The sequence below is a fragment of the Salvelinus namaycush genome, chromosome 39 (genome assembly GCF_016432855.1).
Source record: "Salvelinus namaycush isolate Seneca chromosome 39, SaNama_1.0, whole genome shotgun sequence".
NCBI lineage: Eukaryota > Metazoa > Chordata > Actinopteri > Salmoniformes > Salmonidae > Salvelinus > Salvelinus namaycush.
The window spans coordinates 5,503,277-5,525,114 of NC_052345.1; the positions used below are offsets into that span (position 1 = coordinate 5,503,277).

General features: G+C 41.1%; 3 protein-coding genes across 5 annotated transcripts in view; 1 reads left to right on the forward strand and 2 right to left on the reverse strand.

Moving 5' to 3' along the window:
- The window catches only part of shoc2 (SHOC2 leucine rich repeat scaffold protein), a 32,898-nt gene extending 32,079 nt beyond the window's left edge, over positions 1–819 (reverse strand). The window contains exon 1 of the mRNA XM_038979225.1: positions 746–819. The gene's annotated coding sequence lies outside the window, so the exon portion shown is untranslated. The remainder of the gene's footprint in view (positions 1–745) is intronic.
- A 3,598-nt stretch (positions 820–4,417) lies between these two features.
- Positions 4,418–5,893, forward strand: bbip1 (BBSome interacting protein 1). The gene is made up of 3 exons (XM_038979285.1): positions 4,418–4,529; positions 4,750–4,814; positions 5,313–5,893. The coding sequence occupies exons 2-3, from the start codon at positions 4,769–4,771 to the stop codon at positions 5,498–5,500; spliced, it is 234 nt and encodes a 77-aa protein (XP_038835213.1). The 5' UTR covers positions 4,418–4,529; positions 4,750–4,768; the 3' UTR covers positions 5,501–5,893.
- A 649-nt stretch (positions 5,894–6,542) lies between these two features.
- On the reverse strand, positions 6,543–20,657 carry pdcd4b (programmed cell death 4b). 3 transcript variants are annotated; one of them, XM_038979283.1, is made up of 12 exons: positions 20,540–20,657; positions 19,864–19,971; positions 19,212–19,523; positions 15,505–15,599; positions 15,223–15,336; positions 14,746–14,967; positions 9,024–9,121; positions 8,065–8,179; positions 7,534–7,641; positions 7,218–7,328; positions 6,842–6,981; positions 6,543–6,743 (listed from the first exon to the last, which is right to left on the reverse strand). In XM_038979283.1, the coding sequence occupies exons 2-12, from the start codon at positions 19,904–19,906 to the stop codon at positions 6,683–6,685; spliced, it is 1,419 nt and encodes a 472-aa protein (XP_038835211.1). In that variant the 5' UTR covers positions 19,907–19,971; positions 20,540–20,657; the 3' UTR covers positions 6,543–6,682. The 3 variants fall into 3 exon arrangements, with proteins under 3 accessions (XP_038835211.1, XP_038835210.1, XP_038835212.1); XM_038979282.1 differs by having other exon boundaries at positions 20,510–20,639; XM_038979284.1 differs by having other exon boundaries at positions 20,497–20,599.
- Positions 20,658–21,838: the final 1,181 nt, after the last annotated feature.

Here is a 21,838-nt window from a genome sequence, read left to right on the forward strand (position 1 = left end):
AAACTTGCTAAATCATTTCAACTGGTCATGAAATCAAAAAACGAAACGTCAACACATCAAGCTAACTTCAAAAGCTAAGTGAGGCTGGCAAACATTTTTTTGCAACCATTCAGTCAAACCGAGGAGCAAACAACTATGACAACGTCATATCTAGGTACAATTCTGGTAGAGGAAACAAATATCAGTCTCAGTAGCTAGATGGCATTCTTATTTATAAAAAGAAATTGCTAACGTTAACCTCCAAGCTCACATACCCGAGCGTTCTGAATGTGCGGTTCCCGTAGGCCCCACCAAAGCAGCTGTCAGACTTGGAACACCATCCCGAAAATCGTGAGCCTATCACGGGGAAATAAGCAAGCACGCAACCCCACTATCGCGCTGCTCAACCCTGTAGCTACCTTCTTCAACTGTAGTGACACCCAAATAATAACTACTATTATGTTAAACTCGTTAGTTTACAGATTGACACTTGGTCATTCAAGGCCGTTTTCTCGTCAAGCATTTTCGCAGCGCCCTTTTCTCGCTCTCGTAGTGAAATGAGGAAAAAATAAAACATTCTCAAAACAGCGGCCATTCCGAACGAAGCTTGAACAAAAGAGTGCGGTTCTCAGCCTACGGAAAGGCAGTACTGCGTCATCAACCAAGCTATGCGGATGACAAAAGGGACATTTAAGAAGCCTACTATAAAAACATCAGCTTGATTTAAAGGTATATTGAAAGGTATGAAATAATATAACTGTTTTACCTTCAGAGGTGTGACACTGCCATCCCTGCTTCCTCCTCTTTCCTACCACTGCTGTTGCTTGGGTCCCCTCCCTACCACCAAATTGCGTCACACGCATGCATTACCAATGTATCACGAGACTTACTTGAACAGAAAAAGGTGTTTGGGTGAGTGAAAGTGGTGAAAATGTGTAATTTAGCTACCTGACATATTTATTGTCATCGTAAAAGTCAGAAAACCCGGAATATAACTCAAAGCTTTTTCCTGAGAGTGAAAATTAATGTTTGAAGCAAGCATATATTGCCAGTAGGTTTAGTATAAATTCGTTTATATTCGTATTCAAACAGTCAGTTAGAATAATAATGCACATCCGAAGAGGTTGGATATGGTCTGCTCCATGAGCATCTATTTTAGCCACTACCAGAGCTGCCAACTCTCATGCATTGGCGGTGAGACACGCATTTGACTCTCTTCGCATGTTCTCACGGCACAGCTTTTATATCACACGCATTGAAAAGTACTGATTTTATTTGTTTAATTATTCCATTGTATAGACAGCGCGTTCACTTTTCAACTGTGCTACAAATCGTTTTGAAATCAGAGCATGTGCGCCTGCAATTTAATATCACGAGCAGAACCTTCTCTTGCCACAGCACAGTGAACAGCGGCACATTGAAGCATATGATTGGCCTAATTATGTAAGAGATCAAGGGGATTGGAGGCATGTTTTAAAGAAACGCCCCTCAAGATTTGAGTGGCGTTAAATAGAGAGAGAGAGAGAGACCACGTTCTGTGCTGAGGTGTGTGCGCCACGGTAGTTCGCAGTTTTATGTACAACGTCGTCAAGAAAATGAGGTTGCTGTTACTCCGGTCCCTATTGCAGAATGCAGCCTTTAGACAGCATGCACCAATGTCGATTTAATCCACGTTTGCATTAGTCCCCTCGTTTGGTGATTGGCATTTAGGCTGTGACAACGAACAGGCAGCAGACAGACCCACACAGTTTTAGTAGGGAAGTTTGTTATTGTGACCTAATTTGTAACTATAACAAATAATTTGGTCAAACAGATTGTGAACCCAACACTGTACGTTTGATTCAAGAGGAGGGACAATAAATAGAACAATTATTTGGTTTTGGTGAAGGGGTAGATTTATGTGGTTTTCAGGAGATTGTATTATCTATTTACTTTATTTAGTCTGATCAGTGGAACAATTCTCATTCTTAACATTGGGCTAAATTGTCAGCAAGAACACTACTGTTATTCCCCACACTTTCATTCTGCTTCTTCCCAATTTTGCCAGTGTATTTAAATATTTGAAATCTGATATGCTGACCTGTGTCTTTGAAAATGATTTTTTATTTTTTTATTTCACCTTTATTTAACCAGGTCAGCTAGTTGAGAAGAAGTTCTCATTTACAACTGCGACCTGGCCAAGATAAAGCAAAGCAGTGCGACACAAACAAAAACACAGAGTTACACATGGAATAAACAAACATAACACATAGAAAAAGAGAAAGTCTATATACAGTGTGTGCAAATTATATGAGGCTATGTATTTTTCAGCCGTTCATTAACAGTTTTGAATAAGTCATACAAATAAGCATTCGATATTAAATGCTCCAGGAATCAAATATAATTTTTGACATTTTAGAATTGTGTGCATCAGTGGTGGTTCTAGCTTGTATGGCTCCCTGGACGAACCCCTGCACTAACAGTAATTTTTATTCAGACATTTGGAACAACAGAAATAAATAATCATAACATTTAAAACTATATAAATATATATACAAAAAGAAGACTCATAAATATCAAAAAGAAGTAACCAAGACAAATAGAAACAAATTGTAGTTTATAAATAAAAATAAAAAAGAGAATTGAATTATTAAACTATTACCCTATTGCTAACAAAAAACACACAAATAAAACTAAATTATACAAATCCTATATCACACAAATACACAAATAGAATAACACACTTATAAAGAAGAGAACCTGATTATTACACTGTTGCACTTCAAACAAGAAACACAAACTAAATTCCAGAACTAATTGCATTACTAATTACATTAGTACTGTACAAAGTTAGAGGTGCGCTATTTGATAGATTCCCCGCTCCCCCTACCTCGGGCTTCCAGTGGGGAGACCTGAGGTCAACCTACCCCCGCCCCCCTACCTCTGGCTTCCAGTGGGGAGACCTGAGGTCAACCTACCCCCGCCCCCCTACCTCTGGCTTCCAGTGGGGAGACCTGAGGTCAACCTACCCCCGCCCCCTTCCATCTCGTACTTCTGAGTGGGAGAACTTCCCAGGCAGTAGCCTGCCTAGCTCACAAACTAGCATCAGGGCACCCATTCTGACAAGGTTCATTGACCCACAGTCCCACATGGTGACATGATATCATTGACATGACGTGCAAATGAGTGTTAGAAAACTGATCGCGCAAATGTCACCATTCGGAATAGTTGTTGTTTCTTTGTGTTTTTAAAAATTAATTTAAAAAAATTATAATTGTGTGGGCGCCCCATGCCGGCCCGGCAAGATGCCGCCCTGGGCGGCTGCCCATGTCGCCTATGCCTAAATCCGCCACTGGTGTGCATGCTAGGCAGAGATGGTAGGGGGTCTCACAACTCCTAAACGCATCATATCAAATTAATTTACGCCTACGAGTTGAAGATCCTTGGCATCATCTTACTGTACATAGACAATATTTTTGTCTATGTAGAGTAAGATGATGCCACTGATATTCAACTAGTAGGCATAAACCACCTGAATATTGATATTCATTCAATTTTTCTTGAAGGTTGGGTGATCTTGAAAAATGTATTGTTATAACAAGAACATTTTCAAACACCTAGCACTGTGAAAATATACAGGGTCGGGGGTGGCCAACCCTCTTGGAGAGCAAATAGAATTTTCTTCCAGCCTGATTTGAAAGAGAGTTCACCCAAATGACAAAATACAAATCTTTGTGTCCTTACCTTGAAAGCAGTCTATGGACAAGGAGACTGCAATCTATAATTTGGTTACCCACTGCCATGAACCATTAATATGAACATTTCCTGTGGAGAGCCTTGGTGTAGTGGTACGTGTACTTGGCACATGTCACATACAACTTTCCACCCAAGAACAGGGATCAATCCCTACTTCCAACCTTCCCACTGGCATTTGCCTGTCTCCCTATCTCATTTCATTATTATCTGAACCAAATGTCAAATTACTTTAAAAATATGTTTACAAAAATATTTGCATACTTTAAATGTCAAAGTAACAAAGTCGTTGAATTCTGAGAGCTTGTTTAATGTTCAAAGTCTCCTGTGGTTTTTATTATTTTATTTTCCAACCCCCCCATTGACCTAAGCCATGTCAAAATACATAGAATTAGCTTTAAAATTGTAACATTTTACTGGTGGTGGACCCCCAGCTCCCATCTAGGGGTTGTGCCAGGAGGCAATGCAATTCACATAGCAAATCTCACTCCAAGCTTTAAAAGTTGGCAGCCCTGCACTGCCTACCTCTACATATTACATATCTTCTCACTCCTTATTTTTTCTCTAGGCTAGATGAGATATGTTTAAATAAAATTATGTAAAGAAAATACGTGATTTATCTCTTTATCACATTTATATGATGTGTAGTGTTTTGAGATGTTATGAACTCAATAACTTCCAATTCTTCCCACCAGATGGCTGCAATGCGATACACTGTTTCTAAACCGGGTCGTAAAACCGCAGAAGAAAACGCCAGCTGACAATCCCGGAAAGGGACATACATTGGTTTGTTTGGCAACCTGAATCTGTCAATTGAGGTAATGTTATGGTTATAAATCAATTTCGTGACGTTTTCGTGTAGATAACATTACGTACCTATATGATTGAAGAATGATGGATAAATATGTTTTGAATTATCAGTGACTAAATAAATCGTGTAGTAGCTAACTAAGCTCATTAACTACAGTTGCTAGCCATTTTATCGTGCCTTAATATTTTGTCAGATGCCAGCTATAATTATTCATGCTTTTATTTCAGCTGGACCTAACAATACATAATGCCTGAAGTCAAATCGATGTTCAGAGAAGTGTTGCCCAAACAAGGTGAGTAACGACCATTATCAATAAAGACTGGTATAAATTAGCAATTTCGTCTATCTTACAACTCAACACAGCCACCCTTCACTTCTGCAGTAACGTTAGATGCTCTAAAATACTGTAAACACATTCCTTTCAGAACCGATGTTATGTTCCTTCACGTTTTTACTCCTACTGAAAATACCTCTCTGCCATCTACTGTTGAAACCGGTCACTGACCCCAAAAGATACACCTACACATAGCCCATTTATTTTTTTATTTTTACCTGAAAACTACAGTATGTTCAGTGGAAACTGCACAGTGCTACAGGAGTATACCATGTTGATTTTATTGACCATAGTATTGAGTCTATTCTTGAAAGACAGTCTTGGTAAGTGTACGAGTTGGTTAATTCCTAGGCTTGTGGCATGCAGGAAACCTGGGTTTGTCTTATTTTCTGTATGCATTCTGATAACTAGAAGACAAGCCTATAACTTCTCTTTTGGTTATGCTACCATCCAAAGGGCAGTTGTCCATGGAGGACATCCCCACCATGGTGCTGTGTAAGCCCAAGCTGATGCCTCTGAAATCAGTCACCCTGGAGAAACTGGAGAAGATGCAACTGGAAGCCCAGGAGGCCATCAAGCAACAGGATCTTGCACTGAAAGAGCAGCAGGAGACAGTAGACACACAATGGCAGCCCAAGGAGTAGTAGAGTCAGTAGACACAAAATGTACAATAGCCAGAGTAGTTTTATTATCAAGCAACAGGAACTGAATGAGCAGCAGGAGCCACAATGGAGGACAGTAGCTACACCAGTAGACACAAAATGGACTACAGCCAGAAGTTAAGATGGATACAATGGAGGGCAGAGGTTCACACTAGTCACAACCTAATATTGCAATATATTACTGTTGGCTTCAATCTCATGGATTATTTTGATTGCTGAGAATGTATTATAGCCTTGTAAATATGGGAAGTCTTATTTCTGAGAGAAGTTGAATTGGTGTTTAGGTAAATATAACATCTGTTAGTTGTGAACACATTCAAATAAAACTAAGATTTATTTCCCCTTTGATGGTGTGATCTAAATCTAGTACCATGATTCTCAGGTCATCTTTCATCTACTCACACAAATACATTGACAATAACATACATTTTGTATAGCAATTTATTGAACTTTTGACAATCCGGGAGCAATTAAGACTTGGTACATTATTTCACAACAGTGTTCCCCAAATATAAAAATAAACATTCTGGACACCATTTTGTTGTGAAATGATCACAAACCAGATCCCAATCTATTAGCTTAACTTTATTAATTGCCTTGAGTAATGACATCTTTGAGTAATAAAAAAAAAAAAAAAAAGTCAAGCACAGCATAGAAATAGACTAGTCTGGTACCCAGATCTGTTTGTGCCATCTTGCCCAAATTCATATGGTAGAAGTTGTGTAAAACAGCACAAACAGATCTTGAAACCAGGCTAGAAACAGACAGCAGCTGGTGAGGAAATGTGTTGCTTTGAACCAACGATCTGCCCCCCTATTCATTAAAAAACCTTTATAAACAAACCAGTTTCATTCTTGTACAAACACTTTCATCTAGAACAAGAAAGGAGTGGCAGTGGAATAAAGAGAAAATCTAAAAACAACATGGACTCGTTGAGGTGTGGCACTTTCTGGGTTTTTAGCTTATACATGTATACTCAAAACACCTTAAATGGGTGTATTGTCTAACTTTTCTTCAACTAAAGAACAAAGTGCCACTTCACGCATTTTTTTAATTTTTTTAAATGTACATTCTTTCACTGTTAAGGAAAACGATAAGTAACATATGGATCATAGTAAAAAGTAGCTTCAGTTTTGCAGAACATCTCTGGCACAAAATGGCTTCTTAGTAGCTTTCCAATTTGAAGCGACCGCCGTCCCCCTCGCTCACAAATCTCTTCCGGCCCCTGTGAAAATAGCCAAAATCAGTACATCTCCATCAATCATAAAACATGGATGTGTGTGAGAGAGAGAAACAAAAATAGCAAATTAAAAAGATACTTACCGACTAGGACAAAGATCCCTCAGCTTTTCACAGATGAAGCCAGCACTGAAACTCTTGTCGACAAACTGCTCCAAGATGAAGTACGCACGAGGGACGTCGATGTTGATTTCAGCTATGTCCATGTAAACTCTTTCGTATCCCTGCAAACAAGATAATTATCATGTAAACAGTGACTTTCAATGTAATTCCAATTTAAAAAAATAAGTGTGGAACATTTTATAGATCAAATCAATGGTAAACAAGGAGATGCAGTTGATCTTTAGGTAAAAAGTATTATATATCACATTGGTCCTCGAACCACAATAGTTTCATCACCAGGTAGCGCCATATGCACTGCAGTAGTATAATGTTACCACCAGGTGGCACCCAAGCTCACCCTTCTCATTTGGTCCACAGTGATGATGGAGGACACCCACAGAAACTTCAGCAGCTGCAGAACCATTTTGAACGTTTTCTCCCCTTTGGATTCCAGGACCATGACTATGGCCTATTGATAATAGGAAGAAAAGATGAATAACTTTTCTTACAATCAACTAAGGAAAATTCAGTATGTCAGTCTGATATTCTCAAGCAAAACAACCCTCCAACAGTGAGTACATTTCCAATGCACCTACAGGTAATACGTTCATATAAAGATAAGTTAACATGAAAACTGGGGAAAGAAAAACTAGACAACGGAGGCCGTGAGTTACCTCATAGACAAACTCATGGTGGAAGTGAGGTACCTCCAGTTCTCTCAGACACCTCTCTGCTTCCTTATTGTCTCCAGACAGAAGATACTCCTTCAGCAACAGGGTCATCTGATACAAGTAGAGAAAAGGGGATATCCAAAGTCAATGTATGCCCATTGTACACCGGAGGCTCATCGATGACAACAAAAAGGCCTGCTCACAGATAGGGAAAAGGAAGAACACATGAAACTAAGCCATAGTTCAGCAACGGCTGAGATATTCACGTGAAGGGTGGCTTGTACATCCGAGTAGCTGTAATGGACGTGTCGATATCATGTGATCACTGGAGACATCAGTTAAACTCTAAAGCAGGTCTTGATGACCTCACCCTTTCATAGTGAAAGCTCAATGAAATTACATTCCAATAACTTAAATTTGGAGAACAGAACATAGACAGGATTTAAATAGCTGGCATACATAAAGGACAGAGCATAGAGAACACACACTTGACAAGCAGCTCATTCCGTCCTCTATAAAATGAGCAGGTCTCACCTCGCTGACGAGCTGGGTGACAGGTCTCTGACCCCCACCTGTTCCCCAGAGGTTGTCGATGCGCAGGCCGCCCATACCCATCTTCAACAGCACCGCCGCCCGGTCCAAGGCCGCCCTATATGGAAAAACACACGGCGACAAGTCAGTGTGGACACTCTCCTGTCATAAGTCAGTCAATCATCAATCTCTACCTCTTTCATGGAATTATCCTTCCATTGGTCATTAATTCTTCTGCCCCGGTTTATACCCTCTCATTCCAAACTCCCATCAACCATCCCCCGGGATGTATTATATTTCCATCATAAGTTCTCTCAATGCATTCATAGAATGAAGACATTTCATTACGTATGCTCTGCCTAGCGACAAGCCACCAACTATTCTGTAATCCATGTATGACACTCCCCCAAAAGCTTCACTCATTGGTCTCTGTGAATACGCCCACCAAATTACAAGCTGAAACACTAAACATAACAACCCAGGGGTTCCCAAACTTTTTGGGGCCAGGGACCCCTTTTATGATAGCAAATTCATCAGGGACCCCCTCAATATCAGAACACAACTCCAACTTTAGAGTGTGATAAAAAAAAAAGTACTATGATTGCTGCAGTGCATGCTAAGTCTCAAGACCTGGGAAAGAACATTAAAGGCCCCCCCTCTGCATCGGAGAGAACATTTTAAAGGCCCCCCCTCTGCATCGGAGAGAACATTTTGCCACTGTAAAGCCTATTTCCTGAAACTCCACACATTTTACCACGAAGCAGGCAATTTTGCAGTAGAGTTGAAAAACTGGTATTGAATTGAAAACTGAATCATCGATGGAGTACTGTACATCTCTGTGAGCCTCCCAGACCCTGTTGTGCCTATAAGGGTATACTGTAATCCCCCTCAACAGCTCCATGATCATACCACATAAAAATGCGAGAAGGCGTTTCGTGTTTAATAATGACACCAACATATACCTTGCATGGACACAGTCGACTCTCCCCTTGTAGCCGTCTAAGTAGCTCTTGGAGAGGATCTTGTCTTTGACAGCCCGGGCAATGAATTGGCCGACGAGCTGAAAGACAAAAAGAAAACACGGTTAACACACACTGGTCTCGAACACTGTTCTCTCTGGTCCACCCAAAACGACAGAACAGGAAGTTAGCTCTGCCAACAGAGAAATCAAAATAAAGAGGACAGACTGAACTGTTGCCAAATAGCATGCCCATGGGCCTGAAATATCTTGACTGCAGCATCATGTAATCCGTTTGGAAATGAAGCATCACGAACACATGTAAGCGTAACTGCATAGCCATAAACCATTATAGTACAATACACATATTTTATAACCTCATTTGATAATGAATTACTGCAGAGGCAAATAAACAACAAATCACCTACATTTAGCATCAAAGTAGGTGAATGGAGAGACCAGAGGCTGGATGGATGCATAAACACTTGTGTTGTTTGGGATGAGGTGACAGTGGCAGTGTTTGTTGACATGAGTCAGAGAGAGAGAGCGTGACGGGGGAGAAGAAAAAAAAAGCCTGAGAAAGAGCTGGCCTTGCTGTTCTGGACAGGACAAACTGGACAAAGCCTGTTGCTAACAAGCCATTGTGTCTGTGCAGACAAGAGAGCCCCAAACTCATCTGACCAGAACCAGTCTGGAAAGAGAGGAATGAGAGAGAAAGAGACTGCACAGTCAGGGGGAAGAACAGAGAGAGGGTGGCCTTGCAGGAAGTGAGAGAGAGAAAGTGTGAGAGAGGGATGATAAATAACCCTTTTATCAGCCTCCTACGCTGAGCTAGCATTTTGTGCCTGGCGCTGCCGAGACAATGAGGCGAGAGATCGCATGTCTGCTCTGTGTGGACGGGGAGAACAGAAAGAAAAGAGCTGAAACTCACCATCGCTTTCTTTCACAGACAGTCTCATCTACAGTAAACAGTACCACAGTGTTATTCAGTGAGGTACTTTACACAAGTAAAAATACTTTAGTTTTATACTTTACGACTTTTACGCCACTACATTCCTAAAGAAAATAATGTACTTTTTACATTTTCCCCGACACCCAAAAGTACTCGTTACATTTTGAATGCTTAGCAGGACAGGAAAATGGTCCAATTCACACATTTATCAAGAGAACACATGGTCATTCCTACTGCCTCTGATCTGGAGGACTCACTAAACACAAATGCTTAATTTGTCAATTATGTCTGAGTGTGCCCCTGGCTATCAGTAAATATATACAGTACCAGTGAAAGGTTTGCATATATTTTGATTTGTTCACCACTTTTTCAAGGGTTTTCTATATTTTTACTATTTAGAATAGTGAAGACATCAAAACTATGAAATAACACATATGGAATCATGTAGTAACAAAAAAAAAGTGGTGAACAAATCAAAATATATTTTATATTTGAGATTCTGCAAAGTAGCCCCCCTTTGCCTTGACAACTTTTCACACTCTTGGCATTCTCTCAACCAGCTTCATGAGGTAGTCACCTGAATGCATTTCAATTAACAGATGTGCCTTGTTAAAAGTTCATTTGTGGAATTTCTTTCCTTCTTAATGCTTTTGAACCAATCAGTTGTGTTGTGACAAGGTAGGATACAGAAGATAGCCCTATTTGGTAAAATACCAAGTCCATATTATGGCAAGAACAGCTCAAATAAGCAAAGACAAAACAGTTCATCATTACTTTAAGACATGAAGGTCAGCCAATACAGAAAAGTTCAAGAACTTTTAACATTTCTTCAAGTGCAGTCATTGTAAATAAGAATTTGTTCTTAACTGGGCTTGCCTAGTTATATAAAATAAATAAATAACTAAGCCCTATGATGAAACTGGCTCTCATGAGGACCGCCACAGGAAAGCACGACCCAGAATTACCTCTGATGCAGAGGATAAGTTGATTAGAGTTACCAGTAACAGACACATCAACTGTTCAGAGGAGACTGTGTGAATTATGCCTTCATGGTCAAATTGCTGAAAAGAAACCACTAAAGGACACCAATAAGAAGATACTTGCTTGGGCCAAGAAACACGAGCAATGCACATTAGACCGGTGGAAAACTGTCCTTGGGTCTGATGAGTCCAAATTTGAGATTTTTGGTTCCAACTGCCGTGTCTTTGTGAGACAGAGTAGGTGAACAGATGATCTCTGCATGTGTGGTTCCCACCGTGAAGAATGGAGGAGGTGGTGTTATGGTGTGGGGGTGCTTTGCTGGTGACGGTCTGATTTATTTAGAATTCAATGCACACTTAACCAGCATGGCTACCACAGCATTCTGCAGTAATACGCCATCCCATCTGGTTTGCGCTTAGTGGGACTATCATTTGTTTTTCAACAGGACAATGACCCAAAAACACACCTCCAGGCTGTGTAAGGGCTATTTGACCAAGAAGGAGAGTGATGGAGCACTGCATCAGATGATCTGGCCTCCACAATCACCAGACCTCAACCAAATTGAGATGTTTGGGATGAGGTGGACTGCAGAGTGAATTAAAGCAGCAAAAAAGCACTCAGCATATGTGGGAACTCCTTCAAGATCGCTGGAAAAGCATTCCAGGTGAAGCTGGTTGAGACAATACTTCAACTGGGCTTGATTGAGCTTGCCTGGCGCAGTGGAACACACAAAGTGGAAACCTTGTCCACCTGGCACTCTAAAGCAAATGTATTTGAAAGCATTTCAAATACTGTTTAAACCCAGTTCTGTTATGCACACAGGGTACAGTACAACAACATACATCCCACACAGTAGTGACACCAAAAAAAGCATTGTATCTGGGACAAATCATTCACCAAATATTGTAATGAATTAACTGTTATGGTAAAAACATATTGATACAACAGTAGCTAAGATGGGGAGAAGTCTGTCCATAATAAAGCGCTGCTCTGCAGTCTTAACACTATCAACAAGGCAGGTCCCACAGGCCCTAGTTGTCACACCTTGACTACTGTTCAGTCTTCTGGTCAGGTGCCACAAAGAGGGACAGGAAAATGACAATTGGCTCAGAACAGGGCAGCACGGCTGGCCCTTAAATGTACACGGAGAGCTAACATTAATTATATGCATGTAAATCTCATGGCTGAGAGTGGAGGAGAGATTGACTTCATTACTGCTTGTTTTTGTAAGAAGTGTTGACAAGCTGAATGGACTGAGGTGTCTAAACTACTAGCACACAGCTCGGACACCCATGCATACTAGAGGTCGACCGATTAATCAGGGCCGATTTCAAGTTTTCATAACAATCAGCCTTTTGACAGGGCAGCACGGCTGCAATCCACGAGGAAACTGCATGGAAGGCTGACCACCTGTTACGCGAGTGCAGTGTCAAAAGGACCTTGTGGCTGCAAGGAGCCAAGGTAAGTTGCTAGCTAGCATTAAACTTATCTTATAATAAAAACAACCAATCTTCACAGAATCACTAGTTAACCTAGTAATATCATCAACTTGTAGTTAACTAGCTTGTCCTGCGTTGCATATAATCAATGTGGTGCCTGTTAATTTATCATCGAATCACAGCCTACTTCAACTTTGCCAAACGGCTGATGATTTAACAAAAGTGCATTCGCGGAAAAAGCACAATTGTACCTAACCATCAATGCTTTTCTTAAAATCAATACACAGAAGTATATTCTTTTAAACCTGCATATTTAGTTAAGAAATTCATGTTAGCAGGCAATATTAACTAGGTAAATTGTGTCACTTCTCTTGTGTTCAGTGCAAGCAGAGTCAGGGTATATGCAGCAGTTTGGGCCACCTGGCTCGTTGCGAACAGTGAAATCATTTGCCAGAATTGTACATAATTATGATATAACATTGAAGGTTGTGCAATTTAACAGCAATATTTAGACTTAGGGTTGCCACCCGTTCGATAAAATACGGAACAGTTCCATATTTCACTGAAAGAATAAACATTTCATTGTCGAAATGATAGTTTCTGGATTTGACCATATTAATGACCAAAGGCTCATATTTCTGTGTGTTTATTATAATTAAGTCTATGATTTGATAGAGCAGTCTGACTGAGCGGTGGTAGGTAGCAGCAGGCTCATAAGCATTCATTCAAACAGCACTTTACTGCATTTGCCAGCAGCTCTTAGCAATGCTTGATGCACAGTGCTGTATGACTTCAAGCCCATCAACTCCTGAGATTAGGCTGGCAATACTAAAGTGCCTATTAGAACATCCAATAGTCAAAGGTATATGAAATACAAATGGTATAGAGAGAAATAGTCAACGCGTCATAATTCCTATAATAACTAGAACCTAAAACTTCTTAACTGGGAATATTGAACCACCAGCTTTCATATGTTCACGTTCTGAGCAAGGAACTTAAACGTTAGCTTTTTTTACATGGCACATATTGCACTTACTTTCTTCTCTAACACTTTTGCATTATTTAAACCAAATTGAACATGTTTCATTATTTATTTGAGACTAAATAGAATTAATCTATTATATTAAGTTAAAATAAAAGGGTTCATTGAGTATTGTTGTAATTGTCATTATTGCAATTGAAAAAATAATAAATCGGCATCAGATTTTCTTGGTCCTCCAATTATCGGTCAACCTCTAAAGCATACCCCACAAGACATTACACTGCTGCTACTCTATTATTATCTATGCAGTCACTTTAATAACTCTAACTACATGTACAAAATACCTGGACTAACCGGTGCCCCTGCACCGGTACCTCCTGTCTATAGCCTCGCTATTGTTATTTTACTACAGGTCTTTCATTTTTTGTTACTTTTAATTGGTTACTCATATTTTAGTAAAAAAACTTCTTTAAAAAAAAAAAGTAAACTGCATTGCTGGTTAAGGGCTTATAAGTAAGCATTTCACTAAAAGGTGAAATACCTGTTGTATTCGGCGCATGTGACAAATAAGATTTGATGCCACCAGAGGTCTTTTCACAGTCCCCAAGTCCAGAACAGACTATGGGAGGCGCACAGTACTACATAGAGCCATGAATACGTGGAACTCTATTCCACATCAGGTAACTGATGCAAGCAGTAGAATCAGACTTTTTTTTTTTAAAACGGGTAAAAAATACACCCTTTGGAACCGCGGGGACTGTGAAGAGACAAAGGTACAGACAAACGCATATTGCTGTAGGGTGGCATTATACATTGTGTATTGTAGATGTGTAGTGGTGTAATATTGCTGTAGGGTGGTATTATACATTGTGTATTGTAGATGTGTAGTGGTGTAATATTGCTGTAGGGTGGTATTATACATTGTGTATTGTAGATGTGTAGTGGTGTAATAATGTTATATGATGTATTGTATTATATGTGATATAAGTGCCTTAATGTGTTTGGACCCCAGGAAGAGTAGCTGCTGCCTTGGCAACAGCTAATGGTGATCCCTAATAAATACCATGTTTGAACAGTGCGTCTGTTGACTTTACAGTAGCGATAGGAACGGTCAGAAGGCTATTGTAACTGTAAATCTCTTATTTTATGACCCGCATATAGAATTTCCAAACAGAACATATGCGTTCTGTTCTGAGATACACGGCTCTGGTTTGCATGCAGAACACAGAAGCACAACACAAGCATAAAAGACACCACATACACACACTGCAGTGCGCCTGCTAAGTCACGCAAACTCCACTGTCAATTAGACATGTTCACAGATACAACCAAACACTTCTATTCTTAGACGGCGCGATATCAAACACACTACCTGAGGGGCTCCAGGTGTGTCCAACACCAGGTCAGGCAGCTCCCTTAGTAACTTGTCAAATGAGCTCTCCACGTCTCTACGGCTCAGCACGCGGCCACACAGGTCCGTCAACAGCCTGGACGTCAGCTCTCTGTGGCTGGCCTTAGCCTCCAGGGCCAGGCTCACAGCCAGCATGGGCACCCCGCTAGACATGGAGCCCAGGTTGAGTTCACCAAGGAGCTCCTACCGAGGGGAGAGAGGGGATGGATTTTGGTCAGATGGAATAAAGAGAGTCATGGGGAGGGAGAGAGAGAAGGTATTGGCCAAGAAGAGGGAGTGGGCTCATAGGGTCAAATCAGAGAAGAAGAACATAGAGTTCATTCTGAAGGACGTAGCTGTCTACAGTCAGACAAAAGGCAGAAGCAGGTCCACCAGTGTTTAGGACACTAGACGCACTAGTTCGCACTACAGAAAACTCAACCGTTGAAATGAACCTACCGCTACTTCATTGGTGTCGCCGTGTTCAAAGTACTCCTGCACGATGGGAGTGAGCGTCTTCTCAAAGTCCCCCTCCTCCAGCGGAGGAACCACCGTCTCATACACACAGTTCTCCTGTAGACACCAGAAAGCAGAGCAATGAAGCCGATCAAGACTGGATACCAAAATACTTGTATAGCATACTTAAGGCCCTGAGTTCTCATGAGCAGGTAAAACTCAGGATCCTAACCATACTGTACCTAACTCAGATGGTCATAGGTCCAATATAAAATGGTCCAATACCTGAGCTTCGTCATAGTTGGGGTCTTTGACGTCGACCTCCTCCAGGTCGTACACTTCTCCAGGTGGGCCCCACACCCCTTTGCCCCCCGCTCCACCTGACAAAGAACAAGAACAATGCCTGTGATGTTTTCAAAACAGAAACAGTTTCATGGTGCAAAATAGTTTTCATCTGTAGCAAAACGAAAAAAATCATTATAATCTGGCAGTGCGATTTAAAGATGCAATATGCAGAAATCGCGCCGCCATTTCCTGGTTGCTAAAAGAGTTTGCGACAAAACAAGCAAGTATAGTGTAGAGAATCATTGTACCATCTAAACCACTTAAGTGTCTTTTCCATAGCCAAACATTTTGTATTTTCAACTGCAAAAACAAAACTTAACAGGAAGCATAGAAATAGCCACATATACTGAACATAAATATAAAAAGCAACATGCAAAGTGTTGGTCCCATGTTTCCATACGCACATCAAGCATATTCTCCCAAATTGTGTGCACAAATTTGCTTACATCCCTGTTAGTGAGCATTTCTCCTTTGCCAATATAATCCATCCACCTGACAGTTGTGGCATAACAAGAAGCTGATTACACAGATGCACCTTGTACTGGGGACAATAAAAGGCCATTCTAAAATTTGCAGTTGTCACACAGAATGCCACAGACGTCTCAGGTTGAGGGAGCGTGCAATTGGGAAGCTGACTGCAAAAATATCCACCAGATCTCTTGCCAGAGAATTAAATGTTCATTTCTCTACCATAAACCGCCTCCAATGTCATTTTAGAGAATTTGGCAGTACGTCCAACAGGCCTCACAACCGCTGACCACGTGTAACTATGCCAGCCCAGGAGCTCAACATCCGGCTTCTTCACCTAAAGGATCGTCTGACACCAGCCACCCGGACAGCTGATGAAACTGAGTAGTATTTGTCTGTAATAAAGTTGTTGTTTTTTTAAGCATAAAACTCATTCTGATTGGCTGGGCCTGGCTTCCCAGTGAGGGTGCCTATGCCCTCCCAGGCCCACCCATGGCTGCACCCCTGCCCAGTCATGTAAAATCCATAGATTAGGGCCTAATGATTCATTTCAATTGACTGATGTCCTTATATGAACTGTAACTTCGTAAAATCGTTGTTTATATATTTGTTCAGTATAAAAATAGCCACAGAATGCGCCTTTCTTCAGCAATGTGCGTTATAAAAAAGGGGCTACTATTGATGCATTGCCCAGATTAAGGTGAAGTCATCCCTAGACATTGGTCTTAGGGTCAGTTTCGCATTTATGATTTAGGGAAGGCAAGCTGATCCTAGATCTGCGTCACCCCAGAGCTTTCAAAAACATACTACTAACCAGTAGCCGATGTGGTCACCTGCAGTGGGTTGACATTACAATGCAGCCTACATTTGAACGGCACACAACCACTGTGCTGACAAAGGAAAGAAGGTCAACAGTACCCCATGTACAATATACAGCATGGCACACACACAGCAGCATTCTGTGCTTGAGACAGGATGTCTCCAATACAACTGAAGTGAAACACTGAAAACCACCTTCAGTTCAAAAGGCTTTTCTCCAGAAAGACAGACAGAATATGACGTCATAGTGTCACAAAATACCACAGGCAGACAGAGATACTACTGATTGCGGAAACCAATATGAAACATTACTACAAACAGAAATTGGCCTAACTATACAGGGGTACAGATAAATAAATCATACTTCCTACAGACCTTTTATTTATCCATACCACTATGGTGGGCCTATAACTAGACAGGAACAAGTGGTGAGCACAAAAATACCCCCTTACTTCCTCTATATGACACTTCCTATATAGTGTGTGTTGTCAGACAGTATAGCACTTTAAAGGCTCAACTGGTGACATAAACCACATAAGGCTACATGTTTTAAACACCCCACCCTGCTATAAGTCCCACCCAGTGTGTGTATGTGTGTTACATTCCTCCTGTATATAGCTCTGCCCCTTTAGAATGTTGTTTGTGCCATGGCTGATTCCGGAACATCATGTACCTATTACCCTTGTTGCCCTGAGAGATTCCACCCATAGAATAGTTTGTGACGCTTCCAAAACCTTACACCACTTTAACAGGAGCCCCTAAACCACAGCGGGACCTAGACTGTGTTCCAAATGGCACCCTATTCCCTTTACTATAGTGAATAGGTTGCCATTTGGGACAGAAACCCAGGCATTTACATTGACATCATGGCACAGTTCTTTGGTTACATAACTGAAATACATCTGTGCCAAGATGGTTCCTTTCTATCAGAAACTAACTAACTGTACTGTGCTGCAAGATGTTATTTTGGCAATGGGACTGACATCAAAGGCCAAGAAAGATACTGCGGTTTCATTTTATCAGATAAGAACCGAACTAACCAGTTCAAAAGGTGTCTCAGAACATGAGTACTGATCTAGAATCAGATTCCCACCTTTCCACATAATCATATTCATTAAGATCTAAAAAGGCTAAACTGATCCTTTATCAGCACTCTTACTCTGAAAGTCACAGTCAATATGGAACCAGAGGTAAAACAGCTGGGGGTATGGCAAGCTACTCTGACTACATCCCAAATGACACCCTATTCCCTATGTAGTGCACTACATTTGATCGGGGCCCATAGGGATCTGGCTAAAAGTAGTGCACTATATATAGAATAGGGTACCATTTGGAACAAGTACTTTGACTCTGCTGAGAAGCAGCTTCCGCTCCAGTTATACATAACCGGTGAAGCGTCATGCATGTACAAGGTGATTACAAAGTAGTAAATAGCTTATCACCTTGAAGATTAATATGCAGGCAACTATAAGACTTAAAAGGAGTCACTCATGTTATTGGTAAACAAGCCAGGCTAGTTGGAGATGTTGGCCAACATGGGAAGGTGAGGTGATGTTATCTACAACAAACCACCATGCTCTTGCTATCTAGGTTACTTTATTGCCTAGTTTGCATGTCTTTGGACAAATGCTCAATCTTGTTTCAGTTATCCAAATCTCTTAGACCAGATATTATAATGTGCTGAATTATGGAGCCTCTATAAGCAATAAGATTTAAATCTTATTTTTCTTTCTTTGACTCCAGGAAGGATCATACATCACCCACAAATCATCTACAAAGTCAGTCACCTTCAAGGTCATAGGTCTAGTGGAAGCTTCTAGGGGGGGGGGAAAGCCTTCAGCAGATGGATGCCAAAAGGAGATAAGAGTTATGTTAATATAAGTGAGTGTGACCAGATCAGCCTCACCTTGACTTTTTTTTTTAACATGCTAATTGGTTTATTACTGGGCTGGCAGTTGGAGAGGCAGGGACAGGGACAGATCTCTTGGGGAATAGATCATGTGTAGCCTTGATTCCAGCCAACAAGAATATGGTGTGATCTCTGGTCACGTAAGACTTGGACACACGACATTGTAACTCTGTAGGCAATGATGGGCTTGTTGCTTATCAAGTAATGCAGCAACAGTATTAAACCTGTTAGGTACATTATTCTAGAAATGTTAACATCCCATTACTGGTCTTTGGTAGGCTTCAATGGCCTTACCTTCCCTAGCCGTGACTACACGTGATCACAAGTAGGCCTGTTAACAACACTTCATTACATAACCACATAAATAGTCACTTCCCATTCCTTTCTCTGATAGTCCTCTTCCCTTCCATCTAACATGATATGTTTTTAACATCTACATAACTCCCCATACCTTTCTTTGGAAGTCCTCGTCCCTTCCCTGCCCGAGACTTCCTGTCCAGCAGTTTGCTCTTGGGGCTGGTGGGGGGTACGGTACCGTTAGTACCCCGGGAGGGGTCCCCGTTATCGCTAAACGAGTCCCCTCTCCCAGAGTCTCTAGAAGAAGTCTTCCTCAGCCTCCTCTTCGCTTTGGCTTTGAGACGGGCCTCGTGGATACTGTTAGGTGCCGAAATCCAGTTCCCATTTATTTCGTTCTTGATGTTTTTGGTGATAATGCCATTCTCCTCTTCTCCCGATAGGAAAGAGTCACTCAGATCGTCTGCGTCTGTTGGCGGGGGGTGAAAGAGGTGGTGAAAGACAAGGTAAGAAGGCAGTTTGACTGATTGACCAGAAAACACCATTTGCAGATGTTATGGGTAACTATAAGGTCATTTGATGTTCACAATGCACTAATTGTCTTATAAACATAGTGTGTATATAATATAATGCATTATCACTTTAAAACTGTTATTCTCGACTATATAAAATGTAAGGCCAGCAGAATACAAATCATGATCAGTGGTTACAGAAAACGCTGCAGTCACTGCAAGTTAGAATCACCAGTAATCACTGAGCTACTTCCGCATCAAAAGTCCAGACAGACTAGACTGGTAAAGATAACTTACCAAGGGGGTTAGCGTTCAGCCATGCCTCGCAGTCAGTTGCCATTGTTTAAAAATTGAGATTTGGAGCAGCGGAAATGCGTGCGAATAAAACAAAAATTATGCAGACACCTAAAATGATAAAATAACGTTTCAATTCATTTTGATGTGTATTCATTTCATTGGCACGTCAACATGTCCAGACAAGCCCCCCCTCAGCTGACCTAATTCATGCATTGATAATCTCCAGACTGTCAACAAAATGTTTTTGGACAGCAGCACAGCAAATCACTTTTGTCAGTCAATCGCAAGCTCCTGCTGCGACGACGCACCACTACGCAGGCAAAACAATGCCCGCATCGTTGTGCAGAAATCAATGACGAGATATTACACGGTAAAAATGGTAAGCAATGAAACAACAAGCGTTAAATACAGCTTAAAGTTGATGCACTCTATATACAATTCATATTTCAGGGATAATTTGATTATTGTCATTAGCTTTGTAATTATCAAAGTTGAAGGCTGCCTCGGTTGTTGTCACTTGGCAGCCCAAGTCCCAAGCGACGGGAAAATGCACGACAACAACAAAGCCAGCTATATTACAGTAGGTAAAATCATTTATCGTCGGCTTAGAAGAGCTGCTCCATAATGTCATACATTAGCTGTCTACCTCTTGCGTGTCCAAAGGAAAATCACTGACCGTGTCTGCCGTTGATGTGGTTTTAAATTCTGTTGTTTTTATGTTGTATACCCAGCAACACTTGGCATATAATTGTGTTTGAGATATCCGATTGGCTGACCTTGCAAACGTGTTGTAAAGAGGGCACCAATCAAAATCCCGGATGAGACCTGGCTTCTCGTATTTTCTGTAGGGTCGACTTCCTAATGATGTAGTGCTGCCCCCTATCGTTGGGGTTGCAGAGTAGCAACAATACGTTTTTGTAAAACTTTCAACACTATTGCTATAACGCTAGTGCTATAATAACGACTTATAATAAGCATTTTTTGTTTTGGAGAAAAGGTCAAATAACTTTCATTGTTGTATTTGAAACCCAACAAAATAAGCATAAGTTCTAAATTGTGCAATGTTAGACCCTAAAATAGCTAGAACATTTTGTTCACTATAGTGTAGGCCAAGGGTTCTCAAACTCTTTGATGCCTGGGACCCCTTTTGTGATATAAAATTCATCAGGGACCCCCTCATAATCAGAACACAACTCGAGTGAGATAAAAAAAAAATAGCATACAAGGAGTACTATGACTGGCAGTGCATGGCCGGATGAACCAAATCTCGGCCCTGGGAAGGAACATTTTAAAGGCCCATACCTTGTCATCGGAAAGTACATTTAGCAGTTTTCAAGCAAATTTCCTGCAATTCTGCACATTCTGTTATGGGGCAGAGAGATGTTTTTGTTGTTGCAGCTTTGAAGCTAATATCAATCAAATGTATTTATAAAGCCCTTTTTACATCAGCCGATGTCACAAAGTGCTATACAGAAACCCAGCCTAAAACTCCAAACAGCAAGCAATGCAGATGTAGAAGCACGGTGGCTAGGAAAAACTCCCTAGAAAGGCAGGAACCTAGGAAGAAACCTAGAGAGGAACCAGGCTCTGAGGGGTGGCCAGTACTCTTCTGGCTGTGCCGGGTGGAGATTATAACAGTATATGGCCAAGATGTTCAAACATTCATAGATGACCTGCATGGTCAAATAATAATAATCACAGTGGTTGTACACGGTGCAACAGGTCAGCAACTCAGGAGTAAATGTCAGTTGGCTTTTCATAGGGGGTCATTCAGAGTTAAAGACAGCAGGTGTGGTAGAAAGAGAGAGTCGAAATCAGCAGGTCCAGGACAAGGTAGCACGTCCCGTGAACAGGTCAGGGATCCATAGCAGGCAGAACAGTTGAAACTGGAGCAGTAGCACGACCAGGTGGACTGGGTGACAGGAAGGGTCATCAGGCCAGGTAGTCCTGAGGCATGTTGCTAGGGCTCATGTCC

Excerpts from the sequence above, each read along its gene's own strand:
- bbip1 (XM_038979285.1), top strand. The coding sequence starts at position 4,769 with ATGCCTGAAGTCAAATCGATGTTCAGAGAAGTGTTGCCCAAACAAG. Across the intron at positions 4,815-5,312 it reads AGAAGTGTTGCCCAAACAAG|GGCAGTTGTCCATGGAGGAC; the intron begins GTGAGTAACGAC and ends TACCATCCAAAG.
- pdcd4b (XM_038979283.1), bottom strand. The coding sequence starts at position 19,906 with ATGGCAACTGACTGCGAGGCATGGCTGAACGCTAACCCCCTTG. Across the intron at positions 14,968-15,222 it reads GCGACACCAATGAAGTAGCG|GAGCTCCTTGGTGAACTCAA; the intron begins GTAGGTTCATTT and ends TCCCCTCGGTAG. Across the intron at positions 9,122-14,745 it reads ACACACCTGGAGCCCCTCAG|CTCGTCGGCCAATTCATTGC; the intron begins GTAGTGTGTTTG and ends TTTGTCTTTCAG.